Source organism: Tachysurus fulvidraco, chromosome 22 (genome assembly GCF_022655615.1).
Source record: "Tachysurus fulvidraco isolate hzauxx_2018 chromosome 22, HZAU_PFXX_2.0, whole genome shotgun sequence".
In the NCBI taxonomy this organism is placed as follows: Eukaryota; Metazoa; Chordata; class Actinopteri; order Siluriformes; family Bagridae; genus Tachysurus; species Tachysurus fulvidraco.
The window spans coordinates 3,331,486-3,355,288 of record NC_062539.1 but is presented as its reverse complement, the minus strand read 5'-3'; the positions used below and the strand labels follow the sequence as shown (position 1 = coordinate 3,355,288).

At 42.3% G+C, this 23,803-nt stretch overlaps 1 protein-coding gene across 2 annotated transcripts in view; it reads left to right on the top strand.

Annotated features, from left to right (window-relative positions):
* Nucleotides 1-23,803, top strand: part of hecw1b (HECT, C2 and WW domain containing E3 ubiquitin protein ligase 1b) — a 37,165-nt gene that overhangs the window by 476 nt on the left and 12,886 nt on the right. The window contains exons 1-10 of one of the 2 annotated variants that reach the window (XM_047806303.1): nt 4,201-4,344; nt 4,456-4,565; nt 9,795-10,128; nt 10,418-10,525; nt 13,640-13,734; nt 15,697-15,772; nt 16,699-16,868; nt 20,488-20,630; nt 21,322-21,422; nt 21,539-22,903. In XM_047806303.1, coding sequence (XP_047662259.1) covers nt 9,831-10,128; nt 10,418-10,525; nt 13,640-13,734; nt 15,697-15,772; nt 16,699-16,868; nt 20,488-20,630; nt 21,322-21,422; nt 21,539-22,903 — 2,356 coding nt within the window. In that variant the 5' untranslated portion in view covers nt 4,201-4,344; nt 4,456-4,565; nt 9,795-9,830. Of the gene's footprint in view, nt 1-4,200; nt 4,345-4,455; nt 4,566-9,794; nt 10,129-10,417; nt 10,526-13,639; nt 13,735-15,696; nt 15,773-16,698; nt 16,869-20,487; nt 20,631-21,321; nt 21,423-21,538; nt 22,904-23,803 lie in introns of those variants that run through there. The other variant, XM_047806302.1, reaches the window with a different exon arrangement.

The window sequence follows — 23,803 nt, the reverse complement described above, 5'->3', positions numbered from 1 at the left end:
TTTATTTATTTATTTATTTATTTTACTGCAGAGTATCTCCAGGGTGCTCATGAAATCCCACAATACACTGCAATAGGATCATGTCCAATATGATACACTCGAGTATGCACAAAATACCCATCATACACCTGTACAGTAGGTCTGGAACAGGACAAACTGCATCCTAGAGGGTTCTCCAGGTTGTGTCAAAAAAAAACAAAAAACGAAGCATCTTTGTGTGAACCCAAAAACAGAGGAACCGGTAAGAGGAACCTTCTAGAGGAACCTATGGAAAGCTAGCAGGTTCTTAGGTTTGTAGAGCATCCTAAATGGTTCTTTGGTGTGTTGTTTTAGAGGGAAACCCCAAAGCAGAGCACCTTGAAAGCATTGTTTGATTTGGTTTTTGAGGGGGAACCCAGGAACAGAGCCTCCTGATGGGTTCTGTGCTGTGATTCTTTGTGGGAACCCAACTAGAGAGTATTCTATAAGATTCTTTAGTGTTTTTTTTTCTCGTGGAGACCCCAGTACAAAGCAAAGGTTCTTTGATTTGTTCTTATGGGGGAAGCCAAGAACAGGGCATCCTGAATGGTTCCTCAGTTTGTTCCTCAGAGGGAACCCTGCAACAGAGCATTCCTAATGCGTTCTCCAGCTTGTCCCTTCGTGGGAATCAGATATGAGAGTATTCTTAATATTCTTTGGGTTGTTTTGTCAAAAATATTATATGACAAACCATTTAGAATGATAACTGTCTGAAGAAGCCTTGGGAAACTGGTTTTCTAGGAGTATAGGATGTTGTTTTGGACATGGTTTGGACAAACAATGCTTGGATTTTTATACCCGGAATTCCTAGTCGGTTACCATAGTTACCAGAAATACATGGCTGATTTCTAGCCTTAAGGTCTCAGCATCCTGGTCCTTGAGTCAACTGTGCGTGTGCGTGTGTGTGTGTGTGTGTGTGTGTGTGTGTGTGTGTGTGTGTGTGTGTGTTTCACTTTCTGCTTATCACTGAACCTCTTTTAACATCTGCTATTTGTACTCCCATATTCGTTTTCACATAATTTTTTACTTTATATTCACATTTCCTGTCTTGTACAAGCTTGTATACTGATGTTCTCATGGACAGCGTAACCCAGGATCGCTGAAGCGTGTAATGTGATCCTTTAGTGTTGACCCTGAGCCGGTATTGAGAACTATCAGTGACTCCGGCTCTAAAATAAATAACACGAAATAATGTAATAAGACTGCCGTTTGTATTCTGCAGGATTGAGAGGTGCTGAACAATGGCTGGGAATCGAGGCACACTGAGGATGATGATGTCATGATTTTATTCATCATCTGTGTATGTAATCAGGGCCTATCCAGTGAGCGCAAGATGTTTCTCTTCCCTGGGTAGACAAAGAAAAGAAAAGAGTGACGATTCACCGTGTCCTTTTGGTTTTAATGATTTGATTTGTTAATTATTATTTATTTTGCTCAGTTATCGATAAGGCTAGAATTTAAGTTAAGAACTGAAGTTTATTATCAATTCCTATTTCCATTCTTTAAGTGAATAAATAAATGATGCCTATAGTTACAGTGCATCATGACCATAAGACAAAAATATCTTAATAATAATAATAATAATAATAATAATAATAATAATAATAATGGATATTTTACACTGTGTTTGTCCTGAAATGTCATCTAACTATATAAGTGAACTGTTCCATTGATCCCAAGCTTGTTCAGGCAATTAGTGACTTTACAAGTCAATATTAGTTAAAATGTCACATCCGTATCACTGTAATTTCCCTGCTGTATTGTCCTACCCCATGATGAACTATTCATGCTAAAGCTTTTTCTCCAGGCCTGTATTCCAGATATAGCAAAATCAAAGATGGAGAGATATCTAGAGGTCATTTCTAATCGTCCGGCTGCACCTGTGTGCCACTGTTTGTCGAAGGGAGTTGGATTAACATCGATTCTGCCATGACCCTGCATGCCGACCAGGCTGGATGCTCTGCGCATTGATCCTGCTCTAATTTCAGAGAGAGAGAGTTATATATATATATATATAGATATGTATGTAAAGAGAGAGAGAGAGAGAGAGAGAGAGGTGATGGGGGAGGGAGAAAGCCTTGCTTGCACACAGACGATTGCACTTCCTGCTAAAATAACCACCTGCCTACACACCGACCCAGGATGCAGATCAATACTGGGGGTGGATGAATAAAGTCATTAGGTAATACGAATTGTACAATTAAACCCGATCTGTTCTTACTATAGACGCGGAGGTTACGTAATATCACGTTTCGAGTATCATGCACCTTAGATCAGCATATAGATCATTAGATATTCATTCCACAGTGCTGCAGAATTCAAAAGGTGTCGATTAGTTTTTATTTTGTCGGTCTGTATTGCGTTCGGCATTATGGAACTTGTGCGTATCTCTGTAATTGTAATACGTTAGCATCTCATGCTAGGATCTGACATTCGGTTTTCTGTTTAATCACTGGGTCTGGTTCGAACGATCTATATAAGAGTTATTTAAGTCTTCCCGGGAAGTTCGTACTGGTCGGGAAATCGTAATTAAAACATTTCCGTTATTTTGGCTGGAGCGAGATGGCAGTGTAAATTCTCTTTATTCAAAAAATGCAGCAAGGTTTTTTGAGTTTTCTTCGAAAATGAATGCGCATCAGGTGTGTTTGGTTTTAATCAGATTATGAAGGTGCTGTAGATTTTATCGTTACTTGTGGTCAGAATTTCACAGAGTGAATGGTTTTCTCAGGCTGACATAAAGACAACAAGAGCTGACAGGAAGTCCTGAAATATGTGATGTAGAGATTTGGTTGTTGAATAGATGGAGATGTGATGTGTGTGTTTTGTGTGTGTGTGTGTGTGTGTGTGTGTGTGTGTGTGTGTGTGTGTGTGTGTGTGTGTGTGAGATAAAAGATGTGTGTGACATGCTGCTGTGTTTTATAGGTCAGGGAGGAGAGACACGCAGCCATTCTGTCCACATAGACTTTAAATATGCATGTAGTCATGAGTCACGCAGAGACCTAAGGAGATGCTGGCGAGAGCGAGGTGCTGTGCTTTTTACTGAAATAAAGACTGTGGGAAGGAAAAGGAGGATGAGAGAAACAGTGATGGAGGGATAACAGAGTGAGAGTGAGATAGAGAGAGGATTAGGTGACCTGAGGTTAGTAAACAACAGCACACTTACTGACGCTCTGCAACCAGCTTCTAAAAATCTCTGTGTCTGCATCCTGGCTTTGAAATACATTAAAAAGAGAACAGGAGTAGATGATACAAAATGAGAATGAAAGAGGGAAATAGGGAAAACTTTATACAGTAACTCAATTATCTTGGTGTCACATTGACATTGGCTTCAAATTGTTACTTCTGTATTTGACGCACATAATAAAATAGTTTATTTTAATATATATATATATATATATATATATATTTTTTTTTTTTCTTCTCACAATTTAAGAAACTTAACTACGGACCTACGTGTCCTCACGGTGCATGTTAAGCGGTTCTTAAATGATTCATTCATTCATTCATTTTCTACCGCATACTGTATCTGAACTTCTCGGGTCACGGGGAGCCTGTGCCTATCTCAGGCGTCATCGGGCATCGAGGCAGGATACACCCTGGACGGAGTGCCAACCCATCACAGGGCACACACACTCTCTCATTCACTCACACACTCACACACTACGGACAATTTTCCAGAGATGCCAATCAACCTACCATGCATGTCTTTGGACCGGGGGAGGAAACCGGAGTACCCGGAGGAAACCCCCGAGGCACGGGGAGAACATGCAAACTCCACACACACAAGGTGGAGGCGGGAATCGAACCCCCAACCCTGGAGGTGTGAGGCGAACGTGCTAACCACTAAGCCGCCGTGCCCCCTTAAATGATTCAAAGTTTACAAATAGTAGTTAGAATTGTGGGGAAAATAATTTAATATTATACAAGATGAATTGTAGACTTATATTTAATGTGTTTGTGTTTATCCCCAATAAATAAGCCTGAGGTGACTGTGGTGAGGAAAAACTCCCTTAGATGGCAGAGGAAGAAACCTTGAGACTAACCAGACTCAAAAGGGAACCTCATCCTCATTTGGGTGACACTGGGGGATGTGAATATAAATATACAGTCTGACAATTGTGTATTGATGAGGAGGTTGTTGTCCTCAAAGACCACATGGAGTTAGCATCTTCTCCTAGCATGTTTGAAATCCTCATGAAGCAGAGTCCAACTGGAGCTGGTACATCTCTAGGTGCTTCAGGATCCTCACAGGGTCAGCCTCATCTTACTGAAGGTCCGAAACCTTTATGACACGGAACACAACTGGAGCTGGATGCATCGGGATAGGTAAAAAAAAATAGAAGGTTGGAAACAGTATGGCTTGTAAATTTGTTATATATATATGCAGAAAAAATTTAAAGAATTAATTTGCTGTGATTTTAATTGGTGTTATTGAAGACCTCTGGATGATGAGACTCGAGCAAGGAGACGGTGCAGTACAGTATCTCCATCTAGCCAATCAGAAGCCACTTCTGGTTCCACCTGTTCATCAGTTGATCTCATAGTAGGTGTGTCTGCTGCTTGGATTTCTTAAGATCTCTTTAGTCTTTTTCCATTTTGAGAAGAAGAGTAATACAAATCTCACTCAACAGCCCTGCAGTTATACTAAGATTCCTGAATACCCCAGCGACGAGCTCCCAGCAGGCCGCGTTCCAGCTCCCTTCACCCTCTGTGTCTATACGAGTAATGAACCCTTGCGACAGGAAACATGCGAGTGTGTTAAGTGAGGCTTTACGCAGTCTGCTCCTGGATGCTGAATGAGCATAATTAATTTATCAGAGCCTGGTGTGATTGTGAGGCATGTTCGTAAAGCCTCTATTACCCTTGTACACACAAACCGCCCACGTTGGAATAGAGAACGCTACAGCTAAATGTGGGAAACTGGAAATGGAATAGATGTATAAAAAAAGTGTAAATATGGGACACAATGTGTGATGTGTGCAATCTGCACTATTCAGAATTTACATTAACGTTTATTGCGTGTGTTGGTTTTGGCAGACGCTGACTATTAATGGTAAGACGTAACGAAAATCAGAATCAGAATCAGAATGATCTTTATTGCCAAGTATGTTTTCACATACGAGGAATTGGTTCTAGTGCAGAAGCTCCACAGTGTAAACAGAATGACATTGATAAGACATGACACATATAATAAAGGCAGTTGGATGTACAGTGGATAAATGAAAGGCAGTTGTATGAACGGTGAAAAAATTAGAGGCAGTTGTATGTACAGTGGAAAAATTAAAGGCAGTTGTATGTACAGTGGAAAAATTAAAGGCAGTTCTATGAACAGTGGAAAAATTAAAGGCAGTTGTATGAACAGTGGAAAAATTAGAGGCAGTTGTATGTAAAGTGGAAAAATTAAAGGCAGTTGTATGAACAGTGGAAAAATTAAAGGCAGTTGTATGTACAGTGGATAAAGGCAGTTTATCACCTGCCTCGTACTCTGACCACCACCAAAGAGAACCTTCACCGGAGTACTGATGCATCCGGACTGCATCTCCCATAATTCCCTCTCCGGTCCTGATTACACTGCCACCTGCGGCCAGTTACCCGTTTTCTATAAAACTTGAACTTGAACTTTACCCCAGTGCGAAGTCTCGATTTGTTTCCCTGTGTCTTCCTGGTTTTTGACTCTGTTCTGTTTTGCTCTGTTTCACGATTGCCTGCCGCCTGCCCTGACCTTCTGCCCGTATTACTGTTTCTGATTTCTGCCTCTCCTACGTTGTTGCGTTTGCTGAACCTGCCCCTAGCCTGTTGTACTACGAGTTTTCAATAAAGCGTGCAGATGGATCCTCCGTCTCACGACGCATCATTACAGCAGTTGTGTTGTATGTACAGTGAAAAAATGTGCAAATTGAAATAGAAATAAGAAGTATGTGTGAACAAAGTAAGAATAGAGTTGTTTTGTGTATGTTAAGTGTCCATCCGATGGATTGCCTGAGGGAAGAAGCTGTTCCTATGTCCTACTGTATGTAAGACAGATATTTAGCAACGCTAGGGTTCAAGCCTTCAGGAAGGCCAACAGGACACTAGTGTATGGACGTGAGGACATTCTGAAGCTTGTAGCCAGAAATGTTTATAAAGGATAATGAATTCAAGCCAGACTGACCCAGTAATGGAACTCTGGTTAGCGGCTGCTGACAAATTTAACTCTTGGCAGTAACGATGCGATTATTCTGAGCGAGCGCATGTTAAATTGTCTGTCACGCGCAATAAAATCTTGTCAGGAAGAAGTCTACGACGGAAATACTGTACACAAAACACAAGCTGAACAGGATTGCTGTATATCAGCACACTATTATGAAAATTAATTCTCAGTTCTGACAGCATACTAATCAATATCAATATCTTTCTATCTGTAATAAAGTGCTCGCTATTTCTTTGGTGCTTTTCTCACCCACATGGTCTGCTGATCTCAGTCTTACCCATGACGTGTGTGTTTGATGTCCTGCTGGTAGTGTTGCTGACTCGGAGCAGTGTTATGGACACTGCTATAACCCCCACCTCATCTCATCCTCTGCCTGCTGTTCGCTGCAATGTGTCACCTTCTCGAGTCTCTACAGTGTCCCACTTTCTCTGGTGGTTTCGACACATAAATATATTGTATATTTATAACCACCGTACTGTATACATCAGATATATTTTAGATTTCTTATCTTGATTTGTTATTTATTTATTTATTTATTTATTGTTAGATGCACCAGAATTAAGTGAAACAGAGAGTAGAAACAGCCAATCACAGCACCGATTTAAGCTGTTACTGGGAAACACGTAGCCAATCAGATTCGTCCGTTCACACATTTACACAGCTTCATATAAAGCTTTGCTTTGTTAGTTATGGAGAAACATGCATTTACTGCAATCTGTAAATTATTTGTGTGTGTGTGTGTGTGTGTGTGTGTGTGTGTGTGTGTGTGTGTGTGTGTGTGTGTGTGTGTGTGTGTGCGCGTGTGTGTGTGTGTGTGTGTGTGTGTGTGTGTGTGTGTGTGTGTGTTTTAAAGGTCATTTAAAAAAATAGGTCTCTTTATTCATGTAGATTTGAGCTGTTTTATTTTTTCTGGATGCATAAATAAACGGCTAGCGAGTTTAGCAGTTGGCTAGTTACTATTAGCATATGAATAAACAGAGATGGGTCACATTTGGATCGGGGGTAGTGTAACAGTCTGAGACTTCTTATAGCTAAAACAATTTTAGCTACCTGCTATTTTTCGTATTCTTCTTCTGAGTAAAATCATTTTTTTTTTTACAAAATTAAAAGAAGTTAGTAAACCTGCAGAAACTCGATAGAATGAAAGGACTCTGAAATTTCCTCTGAATTTATTACTATTTGCTTATCCATACGCATGTGGGTATTGGCAGCATTAAAGTATCACGTGTGTATTCAAATTGGCCCTAAGCCTATAGTGCGACATTCCTATCAGTGCTGGTCGAGGTCCCAGCTCGCGTGCTCCATCCCTGCAGCTATTGCATTATCTCCCCTTCATCACACTCTGGCTGCAGACGACTTTTTGGCAATCGCACGGTGAAAACCCTTGGCTGGTAAACCCACACGGGTTCTTGCACAGGGAACGTATAGAAAAAAAAAGTGTTTTAATATAGAAAGGTCAGATGGTACTAAACCGATATGACGATCTCATTAGCATGAAAATTGTACTCGTGTTATTTTAAGTGTAAAGACCAGCGAGATCGATTTATTCTTCTGCGAATGTGACGAAACATATTCGACTGAGCCGTTTAGGATTTCAAAGACCACTAGAAGCACTTTGAGAACCTTTTATCCAAAGAGCGTGCTCTCTTTAAGAAGATGTTTTTTTTAAGCGCTTTGTAAGGAGGTAAAGGATTGGCAAGGGCTTGCTTCATGTTGAGTCATCACTGTACACCCCTACACATACTCATTCTGCAGGCTGCACAATGAAAAGCCGTGTTTTCCTCAGCCTCTTTATCTTCTTCTTCTTCCCTGTGCCAGATACAAGGACGTGAGTTTGCCAAGCCCATAAGAAAAATGACTAATAAGACGTGCTAATGTGTGATGCACCATGGGGACGCTGACTGCTACTTAGCATCTTCTGTCATTCATTGATTTTTCTTTGCACTCTGCATTGCTAAGAGAAATATTCCTTAAAAAACGCGAGTCAGATTGGCAGCACGGGGACAAAGAAACGAAGCCACAGAAGGAGAAGAAGATGGTTTACTCCGGAGCAGCTGAAGACAAGAACACGAGGAGAGAAATAGTGTTGACATATACTGTACAGAGCAGGCAGTTTACACAACACAATACAGAGCCATGAAGACAGAAAGGCAGACTGTGGCACACACACACACACACACACATTTTTTTTCTCAGCAGAGTGGACAGACGAATCTGAAATCTGCTTCCTGAGACAGACGGATGAATAGAAGAAAGAGTAGGACAGCTATTTAAAGGTCTCCAGAAGCATGTGGATTGAAAGAGTGTGTGTTTTAGTGGATGCTTGATGCAGCGCAAAACGCAGACTGGTCCCTCGCTCCCTCCCCTTTATGGTCTTTCCTTTGTGTTATGTCTGACTGCAGTTAAGCAGCACTCTTCTCTAGAGGGGATTGGCATGATTTTCTTTGCCCCCTATTTGAGAGCGTTCGTCTCTCGATGACCATATAGTTATGAGGGTAATATTTACTCGAGTATATAGATATACAGTAATCCCTCACCACTTCGCGGTTCAAGTTTCGCGTCCTCAGTGCATCGCTGATTTTTCAAAAATATTCATCGAAAAATTAAAATAAAAACGGTTTCCCAGGATCCCAGACAAAGAGAGAAACTCTCTCAGAGGCTTTGTACACACCCACGGGCACTCAGACAAGGCACATGATTGGTTCCCGGCGCGAGATCTGAGCTGATTGGCTGCGCATCATCGCATCCTCTAACAGCTTCTTCCCTTGTTGTATCTCGCCACTCTCGTTCACACTGTCAACTGTGTCTCGCGTATTGTGTTCGAAATTAACTTCTCGTTAAGCCCTTACGATGCCTCCTAAGCCCCGTGCCCCTGCGAAAGATTCCTCTAGTAAGTCCAAGAGGAAGAGGAAGATGATGACCATCAGTGAAAAGGTCAAACTTAGGGCCAATCCTACTTTGCAGATTTTCACCTATCGGGGTTTCGGTCCCCATTAACCGCGATGAACGTAAATACCTGAAGTTTTTCTTTTTAAAGAAAAACATGATGATATGAGAAAAACTGCCTAAAAAAACTTCTTCAGCTCTTTGCCTGATTACTGCGCTTGAAGATATTTCCAAATCAAAGTCATTATGGATTCAGTCAGTAGCTTTGCTGAAGGAACAGGCGAACCTCCACAGCGGATAAAGAGATATTTGAGTTCCAGGACCAGCACGTATATTAACAGGAGATATTGAGCGCATTAGAATAACGTGGGCCTTTATTAGACCTATTAGTTTTACATATTCTCAGGTGGACAATGTGAGAAAAGACAAAATCACAGAAATCGGAAAAGAGTTGCTACACAATGAAGCAACAATCCAATAAGGTTAAAGGGGCAAAGAGAGGATCGTATCACAATCCGAAGATGAAATCTGTAACACTAGCCTTCCGCTTTTTTATATTTTTCTAACCTTCCTGTTTCATATCTGCTGCTTCCCCAAAGTCTAGTTTTGCTTCCTCTGCACCATTTATATTTGGACTTCTTAAATTAATTGTAATAGTACCAGGAACTAATCTTACTACTTTTATCTTTTATCTTATTAGAACTTGTACCAGAACCGCTTTCTCGGGCTGGCGGCCATGGCCTCACCATCTCGCTCGTCCCAGGCCCGGCGCCGGAGCAAAGACCCTATCCGGCACAGCTTCAACCCGGAGCACTTTCCCAGCGTGGACTTTTCCCAGAACGGCGAGTCTGAGGAACTGGCGGCTGCTCTGCCACGTTCCACCAGCGATACGGACCTGGTGACATCACACTGCCGCTCCACGCTGACTGCCAGCAGCTCCCACTACGCCATCGGCCAGTCGCCAGACATCACGCTCACCTGGGACATCAAGGAAGAGGTGGATGCCGGAGACTGGATTGGAATGTATCTCATCGGTAAGTGATACGAAATCTAGTGATCTAAAGAAATCTGTCTGTCTATAAGGGAGAGTAAATCTGTCCACTCTCTTTCTCTATCTCTTTCTCTCTCTGTTCCTCTCTCTCTTATATAGCGATGTAAATCGCTTTAATCAATCACATTTCTATCACACTGTCTCACGGTTTCTTGAACCAACACAGACCAGTGAGACTGGCTGTTTTATAAAGAAAATAGTATTGTTTGCTGAAAAACTTGCAGTCATTGCATCATTGGGTTAATCTCAGAGGTTCTGTTCTCCTTTTTCAGATGAGGTGCTATCGGAGAACTTTCTGGACTATAAGAACCGCGGGGTGAATGGCTCTCACAAAGGCCAGATTGTGTGGAAGATTGAGGCCAATTCCTACTTTGTTGAACGTAATTTGTTACACACATGCACACACACATACACAGACTTTTTTCAGGCCTACTTTTGAGTCTTGGTTTGATTAACCCATCATGTTCCTGCATTACAATTTGCACTGATTTGTTACCAGGTCATTATATTTCATTCTGCAATCTCCACAACCGAATAATTTGCATGCAATCAGTTTATGAGGGCCTTTAAACATCATCGAGGTGACGTGCAGGCCTGTGTAAGGCTGATAAGCATTTGATTTCGATACGCTATTACGCGAGCATAAAGACAGCAGGACCTTGCTATGTTCTTCATAGCTGCCATGGTAACAAACACACGATGTCCACTCACACAGCTTGCGCTGAGAAGTCGACTCTGAGTACCGAGCGATGTAATACACTTAAAATGTGACTGAGGCTTACATTTCATTTCATTCTCGTACACGCATTCTCGTGTACCGGGAGCGGCTCTGCGAAGGAGTGCTTTTAAGGCTGTAGACATAAATGTTGGTGGTTTTTTTTTCACTGTTCAGTCTCTGTGGGTATCTTTGAGTAGAAACAAAAAAGCGTTTGAAATTCATACATTCATTCACAGTCGACGTTTATCCTGGAGATGGATCCGGAGTCTGTTCTAGGAATACTGAGCATGAAGCAGAAATACACCTCAATGGGACTCCAGTCCATGATGTTAGAATTATTATATACGCATGAATGAGCTACGGTGCCAGAATTTCTAAGGGAATTTTTAAAATCATATTAAAATGTTTCTCAGAAACCTAACAACGAATCGAAAACTTATCAGAATCAGAATTTATAAGATGATTTTCTACGCCATTTTAACATTGGTCATTTTCTAAAGCTAGCTAATGCTCCTCTGAATTCCCCTAAAAAGAACCTTTATGTAATAAATTGTAATAACTTTATAATAACTGTAATAAACTATATTGCTGACAGGATTTCTGAGTGTATCTACATATGTCATGTTTATTAACTTTTACTATAACTGCTAGTTCTGACTAGCTGGCTAACTTTCTGAGAGTATTTCTAAGTGATATTTCTAAAGCTTCATAGTCTGTCTGAACAAGGTAGAAAATAATCTCTAGTCTCACAGAATATCTGAAAACCTTTCATAATCTCCACTGACAACATAGCTAACATGAGCTAACCTGATATTATTTCTGAAAGAATATTCTTTCGAATGCTAGCTAACATGAGCTAATTAAACAAATATCGGAATTAGAAAATAAATAATTTATGTATATTTTGTTGTCCTTGCTAATGTAAGGAGTCTTGACAGGATTTCTGAAAGTCTTATTATTAAAATGTTCGTCATATTAATCCACACAATGACTAGCTGTCCAACCTAAGCTATGTTTTGTGACAATAAAAAACAAAAACACGATTACAAAATTTCAGAAATAATTTTAGTCTCATTCATAAAGATTCAGCATTAACTTAAGCTAGCTATCTGTCACGTTGGCAATGGCAGACTAAGACAAAAACAAGGTTATTTAAACATGGAAACAGAACATAAACACGACAGCACACAACAGCAAACGTAGCGCACGTTGTGAACAATGACTTGACAAACAATCAACACACGAAGAAGAGTATAAAAAACAAACCACATTTAGGATTAATGTGAAACAAATGAACTCACACAAGATATAACCACGTGACGATAAGGACAACACACCGCCCACAGCGCCCACCAGTGCTCTGGCAGGGAATAGTCCCAGTCCCAGTCTCTAAATTCTGAGAGGAATTTAATTATTTATTTTTTTTTTTTAAATAGCAATCATATTCACTTCTTATGAAAGTCAGCTAAAATGAACCACGTAGCTTGACACGATCGTCAATAAATATTTACGTCTCGATGTCCTAAACAAATTGACTGATTTGTGTCTGCGTTTTTTTTTTTGTCTCAGTAATGTGTAGTGTATAATCGTTTGAATCCCCTTAAATAAATTATGCCACCAGTAATAATGGTGGTTGGGCGTTAGCTGCGGTGTGCTAGCATCAGTATGACGCTGCAGAAAAACAGGCCGTCACAGCAGCTGCTTTAGCGCTACGACAGTGATTTATCCCCCCCATATGGCACATTGCGGAGAAAGCGTGAAAGTGCACAGCTCTGTCTGTCGTAACACACTGCTGTATTACTGCTATGTGAGAGAATAGCTGGTTAGCTGATTACTATTCCTGTAATGCAGGAGTTCACATTGAGCTCGAGGGGAAACGCTCTCAGAGCTCTGAATCTCCTCTAGTGCTCTGATTTCTTCTGAGTAACTGTGTAAAGTAGGTAAAGGTTTACACACATACATAGAGAGAGGGACAGAGACAGAGAAAGAGAGAGGATATTGACCACATGCTCCCTGCCATTGTCCTATCAATCAGCCATGTTGCTAACAGGAAGTGGGAAGTGGTGCTGCTGCTGCCACTGTCTTTAGCAGTGCAGAATTAATGAAGCTGTAACGTAATCTTAGTAATGTGTGTGTGTGTGTGTGTGTGTGTGTGTGTGTGTGTGTGTGTGTGTGTGTGTGTGTGTGTGTGTGTGTGTGTGTTTGTCAGTAGCATAGCTAATTTTAGCCACAACACTCAGCACTTTGTAATATAACCGGACCGTCGTCTGCATTTTGTTGAATGCTATTAAAATATTTTTGTTGTTTTTCTTAATTGTTTAAGATATTTAACGGGAAAGTACAAAGCCATAGTGTGTTAATGAGAATTTTTTCTAAATTATTATCTTTTTGTATCCTTGTCCCTTTAAAGCTATAGGGGATTCACTATAGATGTTTAAAATAGTAGCGCTTTGCTAAAAGGTCCATAATTTAGCATGTATTATTAATTAAAAACTAGCATTTAAGCTTAGAAGCTTGTAAAGCTTTCGAAATGTATTTAATTGTGTGCGCATCAGGAAGTAATGAAGCATATAGGTTAAAAGCGATCCATAATGGTAACAGTTAAGTATTAACATAATACATTATGCATTCGGTTAATTATGGCCATGACTTACAGTATTAATAAATACTTTATTAGGAAGCTGAATCCAGCAAAGCTTCACCACACGGTAACTTGGATAAGATTTGAACACAGTGGGTGGATAATGTTAACCTCTTCTCCTCCTTTCCTTCTCAGCCGAGACGAAGGTTTGCTTTAAGTACTACCATGGGGTGAGCGGTGCCTTGAGGGCTACGACGCCTAGTGTGACCGTGAGGAACCCTTCAGCGCCGGTGAGTGTGTGTAGTGTGTTTGTCGTAACTCAGAGCCGGTCTCCAAGTCGACACATCACAGGGTGATCTCCACACTTAGACTTTTTGGTTACTAAAGACTGTTTTAGTTAGACTTAACTGTTAATTCTATAATTACTACAAAAAACACTGAGAAAACTCCTCAGACCTGGATGAGAATGAGCAAACTTCTTTATTGTGGTCAATCAGCCAACAATCTTTTAAGAGAAATTGCCAAATTGAAAGTAACAAATGAAAACCCCCAAAAAGAGCTTGTCATGCAAAAATCAATCAAGAAAAACAAGAACGTTCTTGCAAAAATAAAAAACACGCACACACACCACACACACACCACACACGCACACACATCACACACACATACACACACACACACACATAACACACACGCACACACACACACCACACACGCACACACACAACACACGCAAACACACACACACATGCGCACGCGCACACAGGGGCTGCCTCCTTCATCTGGCCAGAAGAATTTGACACACACACCTTCACCCCCAATCTTCTCAATATATACCCTGGTGCTCCTAGCCTCCTCTTTGGTTCCCAGTATTTCTTGGAGTCCCAGGTGCAATATCACCTTATTTATCGGCATCACCTCCTATGTTTTGTAAATACACTGACCTAATTTCCCCTTATTTCCCATTACCTTTTCCCCACATGCCCATTTATGGATTTTCCTCCCCTTAGTTCTCAGGGCCTAGGTCTGTGAACCAATGTGTTTTTCATTCTACATAACAAGTTATCTCTATGAGCTAAGGTCTGAGAACCCTGGTCTTCTTCATTTTCCATAACAATTTATGAGCTAAGGTCTGGGAACCATGGTCTTTTCCATTCTACATAACAAGTTTGTATTTGTTATTACAAATGCGCTCAGACTGACGAGGCCTGACAGCCCCGAATCTGGTTACTTTTACTAAGTTTATGATTACAATAAACATCTTTGACCTACAACATCGCCTACATATGTCTTATGACAGCAATTGTAATATTTTGCAAGGCCTAATACTTTACTTTGGTTATAGTATTGTAAGGAATAATACTTTAATTATTTCTACTAAGATTTTTTTACAACATGTTCTTCAAAGCACAGATGACCAAACTTACAATAATCAGCTTGCAGTACAGACATCATCATCATCATCATCATCATCATCATCATCATCATCATCAATGTTGCTGATTTTAATCTGAAAATGATAACAATCTTCAGTTAACATGCACTTTTTTTCACAATGTCTGCATTAGTCAATATTATCAGTCACCTTCGGAGTGAAGATTGGGCCTCTGGCTTGTGTACACACAGATCATCAGAAGCTATTAACATTATCTCAAACACAGGCACCTGTGGTTTATCATTCCTTTAGACTCAACTCTTACCCAATTGCAGAAGAGTCCTTGTATGTCGGTCTTTCTGAGAGTGTCCAGGTTGATCCGTAGTAATAATTTGGGTTCTAGGAGGTGCAATAAGAGTTGATTTGGAGTGATGAATAAACCTAGAAACTAGAAGCAACACAGGATGTTGCTGGTCAAGAGGTTTGTTTATTTTCTGGTATGGGTATGAATGTAAAGCTGATCTGATTGTACTGTGGGTTTGACTGCAGATTCTGCAGAATGTGTGTGTGTGTGTGTGTGTGTGTGTGTGTGTGTGTGTGTGTGTGTGTGTGTGTGTGTGTGTGTAAGCACATGTAGGGTGAGGGGGTTTTGCTTAAATCTCTCCCTCTCTCTGTCTGTGGTGAGCTCACTTGATAATGCTGTCCTTATCTCTCTGTTTCACACACACACACTATCTCTCTGTTTCTCTCTCTCTCTCTCTCTCTCTCTCTCTCTCTCTCTCTCTCTCTCTCTCTCTCTCTCTCTCTCGATGTCTTCTCACCCACTCATTGTTTCCGTCTCACTCACTTTCACTCTGTCTCTCCCTCCCTCGCTTAGGTGTTCAAGCCGGTTGCCGTAGACGACGTACCTCAGAGTCAGGGCAGCCGAAGACTCATCAGCTTCTCTCTGTCAGGTACATGTCTGCATGCGTAGTTACCGTAGCAACTGCCATGAGCACGATTTTCCAATTAGCAGAGAGTAATTAGGTTAGATAAATTTTCAGTCCGCCTCTATTTTTAGCCACTCCTCTGGGACACTTGTTATCGATCACCACCGCAATCTTTCACTTACAAATCCTAACATGCCACGGCTTCCCTCAGGAGAAGAGCAACGTAAACACGTTCGCGTAAACACTCGCTCCGTTACCGGCAGCCGTGAGTTACTCTGAACCAAGAAGAGACAACTCGCTTAACCTCTGAGTGAAGAAGTCACTTGAGTCTTAGTATTTTTTGTGTCAACTAGAGGTCTTCTCAGGTCTAAAGAAATGTAACCCGACTCGAAGTGACCCGAATCACTTTTTACCCGAACCCGACGTGCATAATTTTTTTTTTTAAGAAAGACCCGACCCGAGACAAACCCGAAAAAATCAGACCCGAGTCCGACCCGACTCGTTGGCATTTTTTTTTAACCCGACTGGACCTGAGTGTTGCGTAACTCTACACTAAAGTAACCGCTACATCGGGGATTCAAAATTGATTGACAGGTCTGTTTCAACGAAAATTAGCTTACCGCCAGCCACACGTCGCCAGCCACATGTCGCAAGCCACATGTCGCAAGCGGTCTTGGCAAACCGAGGAGAGGATGGAAAAGGACTCGAGTCGATGCACACACACGAGATAAAGTAGTTCGGGTCTTCTCGGGTCCGTTCGGTAAAAACACATTCATTTTAAATGACCCGAGACCCGATGCCACTATTATTATACCCGACCCGTGTCCGAGGCACACGTCAAACTTTTAAACCCGAACCCGCTCGGATCTCGGGTCGGACCTCGGGTTTTCGGATCTAAGTGGACCCGTGAAGACCTTTAGTGTCAAGTGCTTGTGTGTGTGTGTGCTCAGATTTCCAGGCAACAGGCTTAAAGAAGGGCATGTTCTTTAACCCGGACCCCTACCTGAAGATCGCAATCCACCCGGGCAAACACAGCATCTTCCCTGCTCTACCTCACCATGGCCAGGAGAAAAGATCGGGCATTGTCTGCAACACCGTCAACCCCATGTGGCAAAGAGAGGTGAGGAGATATGACATAACTCTTCACAGTACTCACAAACACATACACATGTATGTATATGCTCCTGTTCTCCTGTTACACCTCCACCTGTAAAAGTTGCACGTGTCCTTCTCTCACCATTCTAACCCTTCCCTTTGCCTTTCCCGTTCACTTCTCTCCAAATAAATGTAGTAATTCATTAGTGCCAGTGATCTGAATCATGGTTTATTAATTATTTACATGCTATTATACCACAGTGGTGTTGAATTCCCTATTCTGACTGTAGTCCCGGCTGCAAGCAACGTCATACGTTTATATTTATGCACTCGATTTAATATATTTCACCTTTAAAGATATTGTGAGGCTGGTGATGAAATCGACCCATGTGTAGTGTGTAGCTGCTATTGTGTAAGTGAGAACGTTTATAAATGTGATGGAAGATAATGCCTCCATACCGTAGCTGCTTCTGAACAAGCACTCGGGGCGTTTCAGCGAGCAGAAAGGGGTTTGATATCATTTCCTTTGTCCCTCGTAGGCTAGTGAAGCATAAATACTTCTGAAACACTATAAATTGTTAAAGCACTATGGAGTGAGACATGACAAAGACACTCACATAAACAAAAAACCAGCAGTAAAAAGAGATTATAAATCATAAATTTAAGTACACAAATGCAAACACTGTGTAGATTTTTTTAGTCTTATCATAATGCGAGTCTGAAAGGAACCGCTCTGGGATTTTGACCTTGGTCTTTTTTTCCTACTTGAATGATTTTTTTTTTGCTAATAAAATATAAGTAATGATGTCGGGCTTATTAGCCGTGCCTGTAGTTTGCATGAGAATGATTAAAGTTTTATTTTAATATCTCAGGCAACCCAGAGAGCATAATTGGCCCTGTTCTGTGAGTAGGAAGGATGGCGGGTTGTTTTTTTTTTCTCTTCTGTGTGTCAGAGAGAGACGCTAGCCAGGCATCTGTTAGCTCTTGTCTAAGGGGAAAATAGGTCAGAGTGGAAGATATACAGATGGGAGTGTGTGAAGGGGGAAATCACTTCCTTTTATTCTTTCTGGAGGGGTAAAAAGATGCCGTTTTACGCTGTGAAGTGAGCACTTGTTTCCGAGTGCGTTCAGCTGCTCGATGGCGCTGTATGAAAAGCAGATCGAAAGGATCTGAAAGGATATTCCTCCGGATGTCTCGGAGGAAGCCACCCTGCTTGCGGCGTCTCAGAGAGTTGGAGTGAATTTGTAAAGAAAACTGTTTTAAAAATGTCCAGATAGACACCAACACTAACTACCCTATCATATTAAATACACAGATACATTATCGATTGTCATCATCTCCGACTGTAAAAATGATTGGTGGCTTTCAGTCAGAGCTTTAGATGAGAGGGATCGTCACGTGATTGGAGCGATTGAAGCACCCGATGCCCTGAGAGAGCTGGCCCTGCGGGGGAGGAGGGAAAGTAGGTCGACACGGAGAGACGAGGAAATTAGGGAAGATGGGTAGAGAGGAGTGAGACAGGGTTTCAAAGGAGGGGGAAATCATCTCCTTTTCATCTTTTTCTGAAAGGAAAAAAGATTGAGGCGGGTTATTGCTGTTTGCCTTGGAGTGCAAGAACCTCACCCACAGCTCAACCTCCCTCCTGCTCATGGTCTCTCCAGCTGTGCCTCTTTTTTCACCCTCTCTCACGGTTAAACGCAAGAAACACATGCATACATATAGCATACAGATCTTCTCGATGTCCATGTTTAAATAGAAGTAAACGATGATGACGATGATGATGATGATGTCTGTGCTTTTGATACTGTTACACGCTGGTCAGGAGGTCAAGCATACAGTAGATCAGAAAGCAGAGGATGAGGCACTAACATGGCGTCTCCTCTATGAAGACTCCGAAGGGAAGACAGAGATGACAGAAGCTTCCTGGGTAGCGTAGTCCTTGTTCCTTCAGATACAGATTGTACGTCAGAGCTCAGTTCTTAGCCTTTGCTTAGCATTTTTAGCCTTTGCTTAGCTGTATACCGGCTGCAGTAGTGCTTTGTCATTTCCTTCTGCCTTTTTTTTTTTGCATCCAATCTTGTTCCTCGGTGAGGAAAAAGGGATGTAAGGATGAAGGAACTGACACCGATATCGACACTCTGGGTTTAGTGCAGCAACACTTACTGTCACTTCTCAGTCACTGGGCTGACATTACATAATTACAAAACATTACATGATGAGGAAATTAACTTATATATATAATATATATAACTAATAAATATATATCTGGGATATGAATATGTGAATAAATCAATTGGAAAGCTTGTAACTGCTTCAGAGTGAGGTTAAAGCAAGCATAAGTGTGGCGTGTGTGGTGCTGGAGATACTGTGCCAGGGTTAAAAGCTCTCTCTCTCTCTCTCTCCTCTCTCTGCTCATCTCCTGTTTCACAATCTGTGCCATTCCCACAGACCCAGCGATTCCTGTGCAGATGCATCACAACCATAGCAGCTAGGGATTAGATAGGACCTTGCCCACGGACAAACACACATAAACACACAGAAGGCTTTTCTTCATGTACTACACAGAGACACATAGGCAAAAGGCACTTCTACAGTCTTGTGTTTTCAGTGTTTTCAATAATGGTCCTTTTCTCGTTCTTTGCTCTGTCTCTCTCTCTCTGTCTCTCTCTCTCTCTCTCTCTCTCTCTCTCTCTCTCTCTCTCTCTCTCTCTCTCTCTCATTCTCTTCCCCCAGAGCTCTTATTTCTGCTCCTCCTATTAGGAGCACGTTGCACATTTGTTCTGTTTCACTGATTCCCCTTCTTGCTTGCGTCCCTCCTCCCCGTGCTGTCGTTCCATCTCCCTAAGAAATCCACCCTCTTGCTAGTTGGCCAGATGCCAGAGCATTGTCTGGCACAAATAGAGCAAACCATAAAATAAATAAGTAAATAATTGCCCCTGCTGATGACAGGCTTACGGCGATTTTGTGCTGTTTTGATCTTTCAACATATTCCAAGACACCCTACAGAAAGGGAGCCGATAACATAGCTAGAGGTTCGTCCGCACCGAGACGTGGCATCGTGGTTATAACAATTTTTCTGTTTTCCTCCTCATTCATTTTAAAGCGGCCATGTGCAAATGTTTGGTGCTTTCTGCTGGAAAAGAGAGCTGGAGCTCTTTTCCAGAGCTCATTTATGAAAGAGGGTGGAGCTAATACCAGGGCCGGAACCATCTGGCTCCAGACCTATGAGTCAAGCTGATGATATTAATTTTATCTTTTTGTTATGGTCCTAATTCTAAGTGTTTTAATGGGCTTATGTCATTTTATAGCCGGTACCTAATCTGTGCAGCCATGTGTTGAAAGTTGGAAATGGGACTTTATGCAGCTTGATATTTCTTTTCCAGGAAAACGGGACATTTTGTTTTTATGTACTGTTTTTATGTTCCTTAAGAGTGTAGTTAATTTTGGCACATATATACATTAGGAGAAAATACATTACTGTGTTATCGTCACACTGTGTGAGAGTTATTACTGTGATTAGCATTAAATTGGTCCTGATTTTATCACCAGTCTCTCTCTCTCTCTCTCTCTCTCTCTCTCTCTCTCTCTCTCTCTCTCTCTCTCTCTCCTGCTTTCTCTTTCTCTCCCTCTCTCTTAAACAACAGAGGTTTAGTTTTGTGTCTTTACCTACGGATGTGCTGGAGATTGAGGTAAAGGATAAATTTGCCAAGAGCAGACCCATCATAAAGCGCTTCCTGGGTAAACTGTCCATGCCGGTGCAGAGATTATTGGAGAAGCATGCGATCGGGTAAGTCGCTAAGAAGCATGCTATCGTAATCTGTGTTTTAGGCATCATACAGTATATGAGTTGCCTATATATGGCTTAATGCTAAATTCTACCATGGCTACAAGACCCGGTTTCAGCATTATACTGTACCTTCATCTGTCTGCTCAAACCCATGGACTGACAGCAATGAACTCATCTGAACGTGGCCGAATCTGGCCGTCAGGCTTGGTATTGACAAGAACAATCGGTTTGTTGCCGTGGCCATTTTTGGCTCAGGTTCCAAATGCAATTCATTTGTTCATCTTCAGTAACTACCTGTTGGTCAGGGTCTTGAGAAGGAATGGGATGCCATTGCAGGACACGTTCATGTGTCCACTATTGGCATGTTCTTACTAATATGAAGGAAACTAGAGAACACACATGTGAAGGAAACCCAGGGATCAAACTAGCGACCCTGGAGCTATGAGGTGACAAGGCAACACCATCCGTATCCACAATCGGGATGTAGTCAAAACTTTACATGTCTTATAATAGGTAGGTGGCTGCTTACTTACCGCTGCATTATTTTTGACCCCAGTGCATTTTCCTTAATGATGGATAACTATGGATAACTTCACCCATATTCGACTCAGGCTGATCTAGTTGATGGAGCTGTATCTTTTCTGACCTCAACACTTTCATAAAAAATATCTCTTTTATTGTCTGTCCGCAGTGACCGAGTCGTCAGCTACACTTTGGGTCGAAGATTGCCAACGGAGCATGTCAGTGGTCAATTGCAGTTCCGGTTTGAAATAACTTCCTCCATTCATCCAGGTTTGTCCTAATTACGTCCTCATCTCAATTACAGGCAATAGGCAAGTCTGGATTTCTGCTGCTTTGAACTGATATAGTATTTTATTTTTTTTAATGCTGCTCCCTTCCTCCTCTAGATGATGAGGACATGTCACTCAGCACAGATCTTGAGTGTACCACAGTGCCTGAGGAACCAGAGGAACCCGAGCAGCATGTGCTAGGAGAACTGGAGGCAGGAGGACATTCTGCTCCGGTTCAAGCCGAAGACACAATGAGCCTGGATCTGGCTGCTCCTGATCTGCCTTTAGACGGAGACATGGCCTCAGTAGAAGTTCCCATGGATGTAGATCCTTTGGAGGCTGGCGAGGGAAGGACAGAGATACAGGAGACCTTTGGGGGACAGGTGGCAGAATTTGTCCCTGGAGAGAGCAGTGAACAAGAGGTGGAGACTGTGGCAGCTGAGCAAGATGGAGAGAGTGAAGTGGAGGCTTTGGTGCCTGAGCAAGATGAAGGAAGTCAGGTGGAGGTCCAGATTTTTGAACAGGATGGAGCGAGTGAGCAAGATGTGGCAGCTATGGAACAGATGGAGCAAGGAGTACAGGGAGAAGGATATAGTCAAGAGACGAATCACGTGGAACCACTTGATTCAGAAATTACAGAAGGGACGACAGCAGCCCGTGCTGTAGAGGCAGAAGAAATGGAGAATGTTTTGGAAGGATCTGAAGCTAACCATGTCTCCCCTGAGGATTATGCTCAAGCAGAGGATGACGATCAGGAAGAAGAAGAAGTTTGCTCACTCCGGATGCGTGGTCCCGCAAAGCGGAAAAATCGGCCATGCTCTCTGCCTGTGTGTGAGCTGGAGACGGTAATTGCCTCGACGTGCGAGGAACCCGAGACCCCACGGTCACACTACATTCGTCTCCATCACCTTCTCCACAGCCTTCCTTCTAACCAATCAGAAAGCTGTAAAACAGAAGAAGAAGAGGAAGAAGAAGTAGAAGAAGAGGAAGAGGAAGAGCAAGACGAAGAAGGTGATGCACCAGAGCCGCTGACTCCCAATGGCCCGCGTCGCTCCCTTCCTCGCAGCCGCTCACACCAGCGTCTCTCCGAACTCGTGCAGATACTAGACGGAGAGGGACAAGTGCTGGGGTCCGAGGGTCAGGTCAGAGGCCAAAGATCGCCAGGTGAGAGCGAAGGCGAGACTGACCTTAGCCCAGTGCCATGCTGTAGTCACATGGTGGTGAGGGGAGCAGGTGCAATGCGTGCAGCATCTCTGGACAGCGCACGATGCACCATGGGCAGCGTGTTCTCCTCACAGGAAGACGATGACGACATGGACGGGCTGAACGGCATCTTGGATTTAGAGGTGGAGCCTTGTCAGGTGGTGCGGCATCGAACCAGAGATGGAACAAGGTGGGAGGAAGTGCCTGACACTCATGTGCAAAGTCCACAAGGCATTGTGGGTGATGGAGAGTCCCCAGAAGCTGGGACCAGCAACAGGAGTGAGTATGAGCGATTCTGTCATTCTCCAAATATTTATTTAATGTTCTTATCATTCATTCTTTATAAATCCATGTTGTACATAAGAATCAAAATCTCCCGGTAGGAAAGTTGCTAAAATTTTAATTACAAGCAAATGCTGTTGTCAAAATGCGTCTCGCCAGACATCAAATATTTGTCTGCAGTGTGAACATATTGCTGATTCTTTTACTTGACAGTAACATTGGCTGTAATTTAAATCATTCATTCATTCATTCATTCATTTTCTACCGCTTATCCGAACTACCTCGGGTCACGGGGAGCCTGTGCCTATCTCAGGCGTCATCGGGCATCGAGGCAGGATACACCCTGGATGGAGTGCCAACCCATCACAGGGCACACACACACTCTCATTCACTCACACACACACACACACACACACTCACACACTACGGACAATTTTCCAGAGATGCCAATCAACCTACCATGCATGTCTTTGGACCGGGGGAGGAAACCGGAGTACCCGGAGGAAACCCCCGAGGCACGGGGAGAACATGCAAACTCCACACACACAAGGCGGAGGTGGGAATCGAACCCCCAACCCTGGAGGTGTGAGGCGAACATGCTAACTACTAAGCCACCGTGCCCCCGTAATTTAAATCACACGCTTATATTTACATCTTCATTCTACTACATTATAAATTCTTTAGTAACAGACTTGTATGATGGTCGCGCTACATGATCCAAGGCTAATAATAAGTGGAGTGTAACGTAATGAAAAATTATAATATATAGTAATTGTTGAAGTGGTGAAGTTATTGGACCAAGGAATCTTCAGTGTCAGTTCTCCAGTTTCAGGCAGTTCACCACTAAACTAATTATTTTTTAATATTGTTTTTCATGTGTCTGTTTCTGTGTGTGTG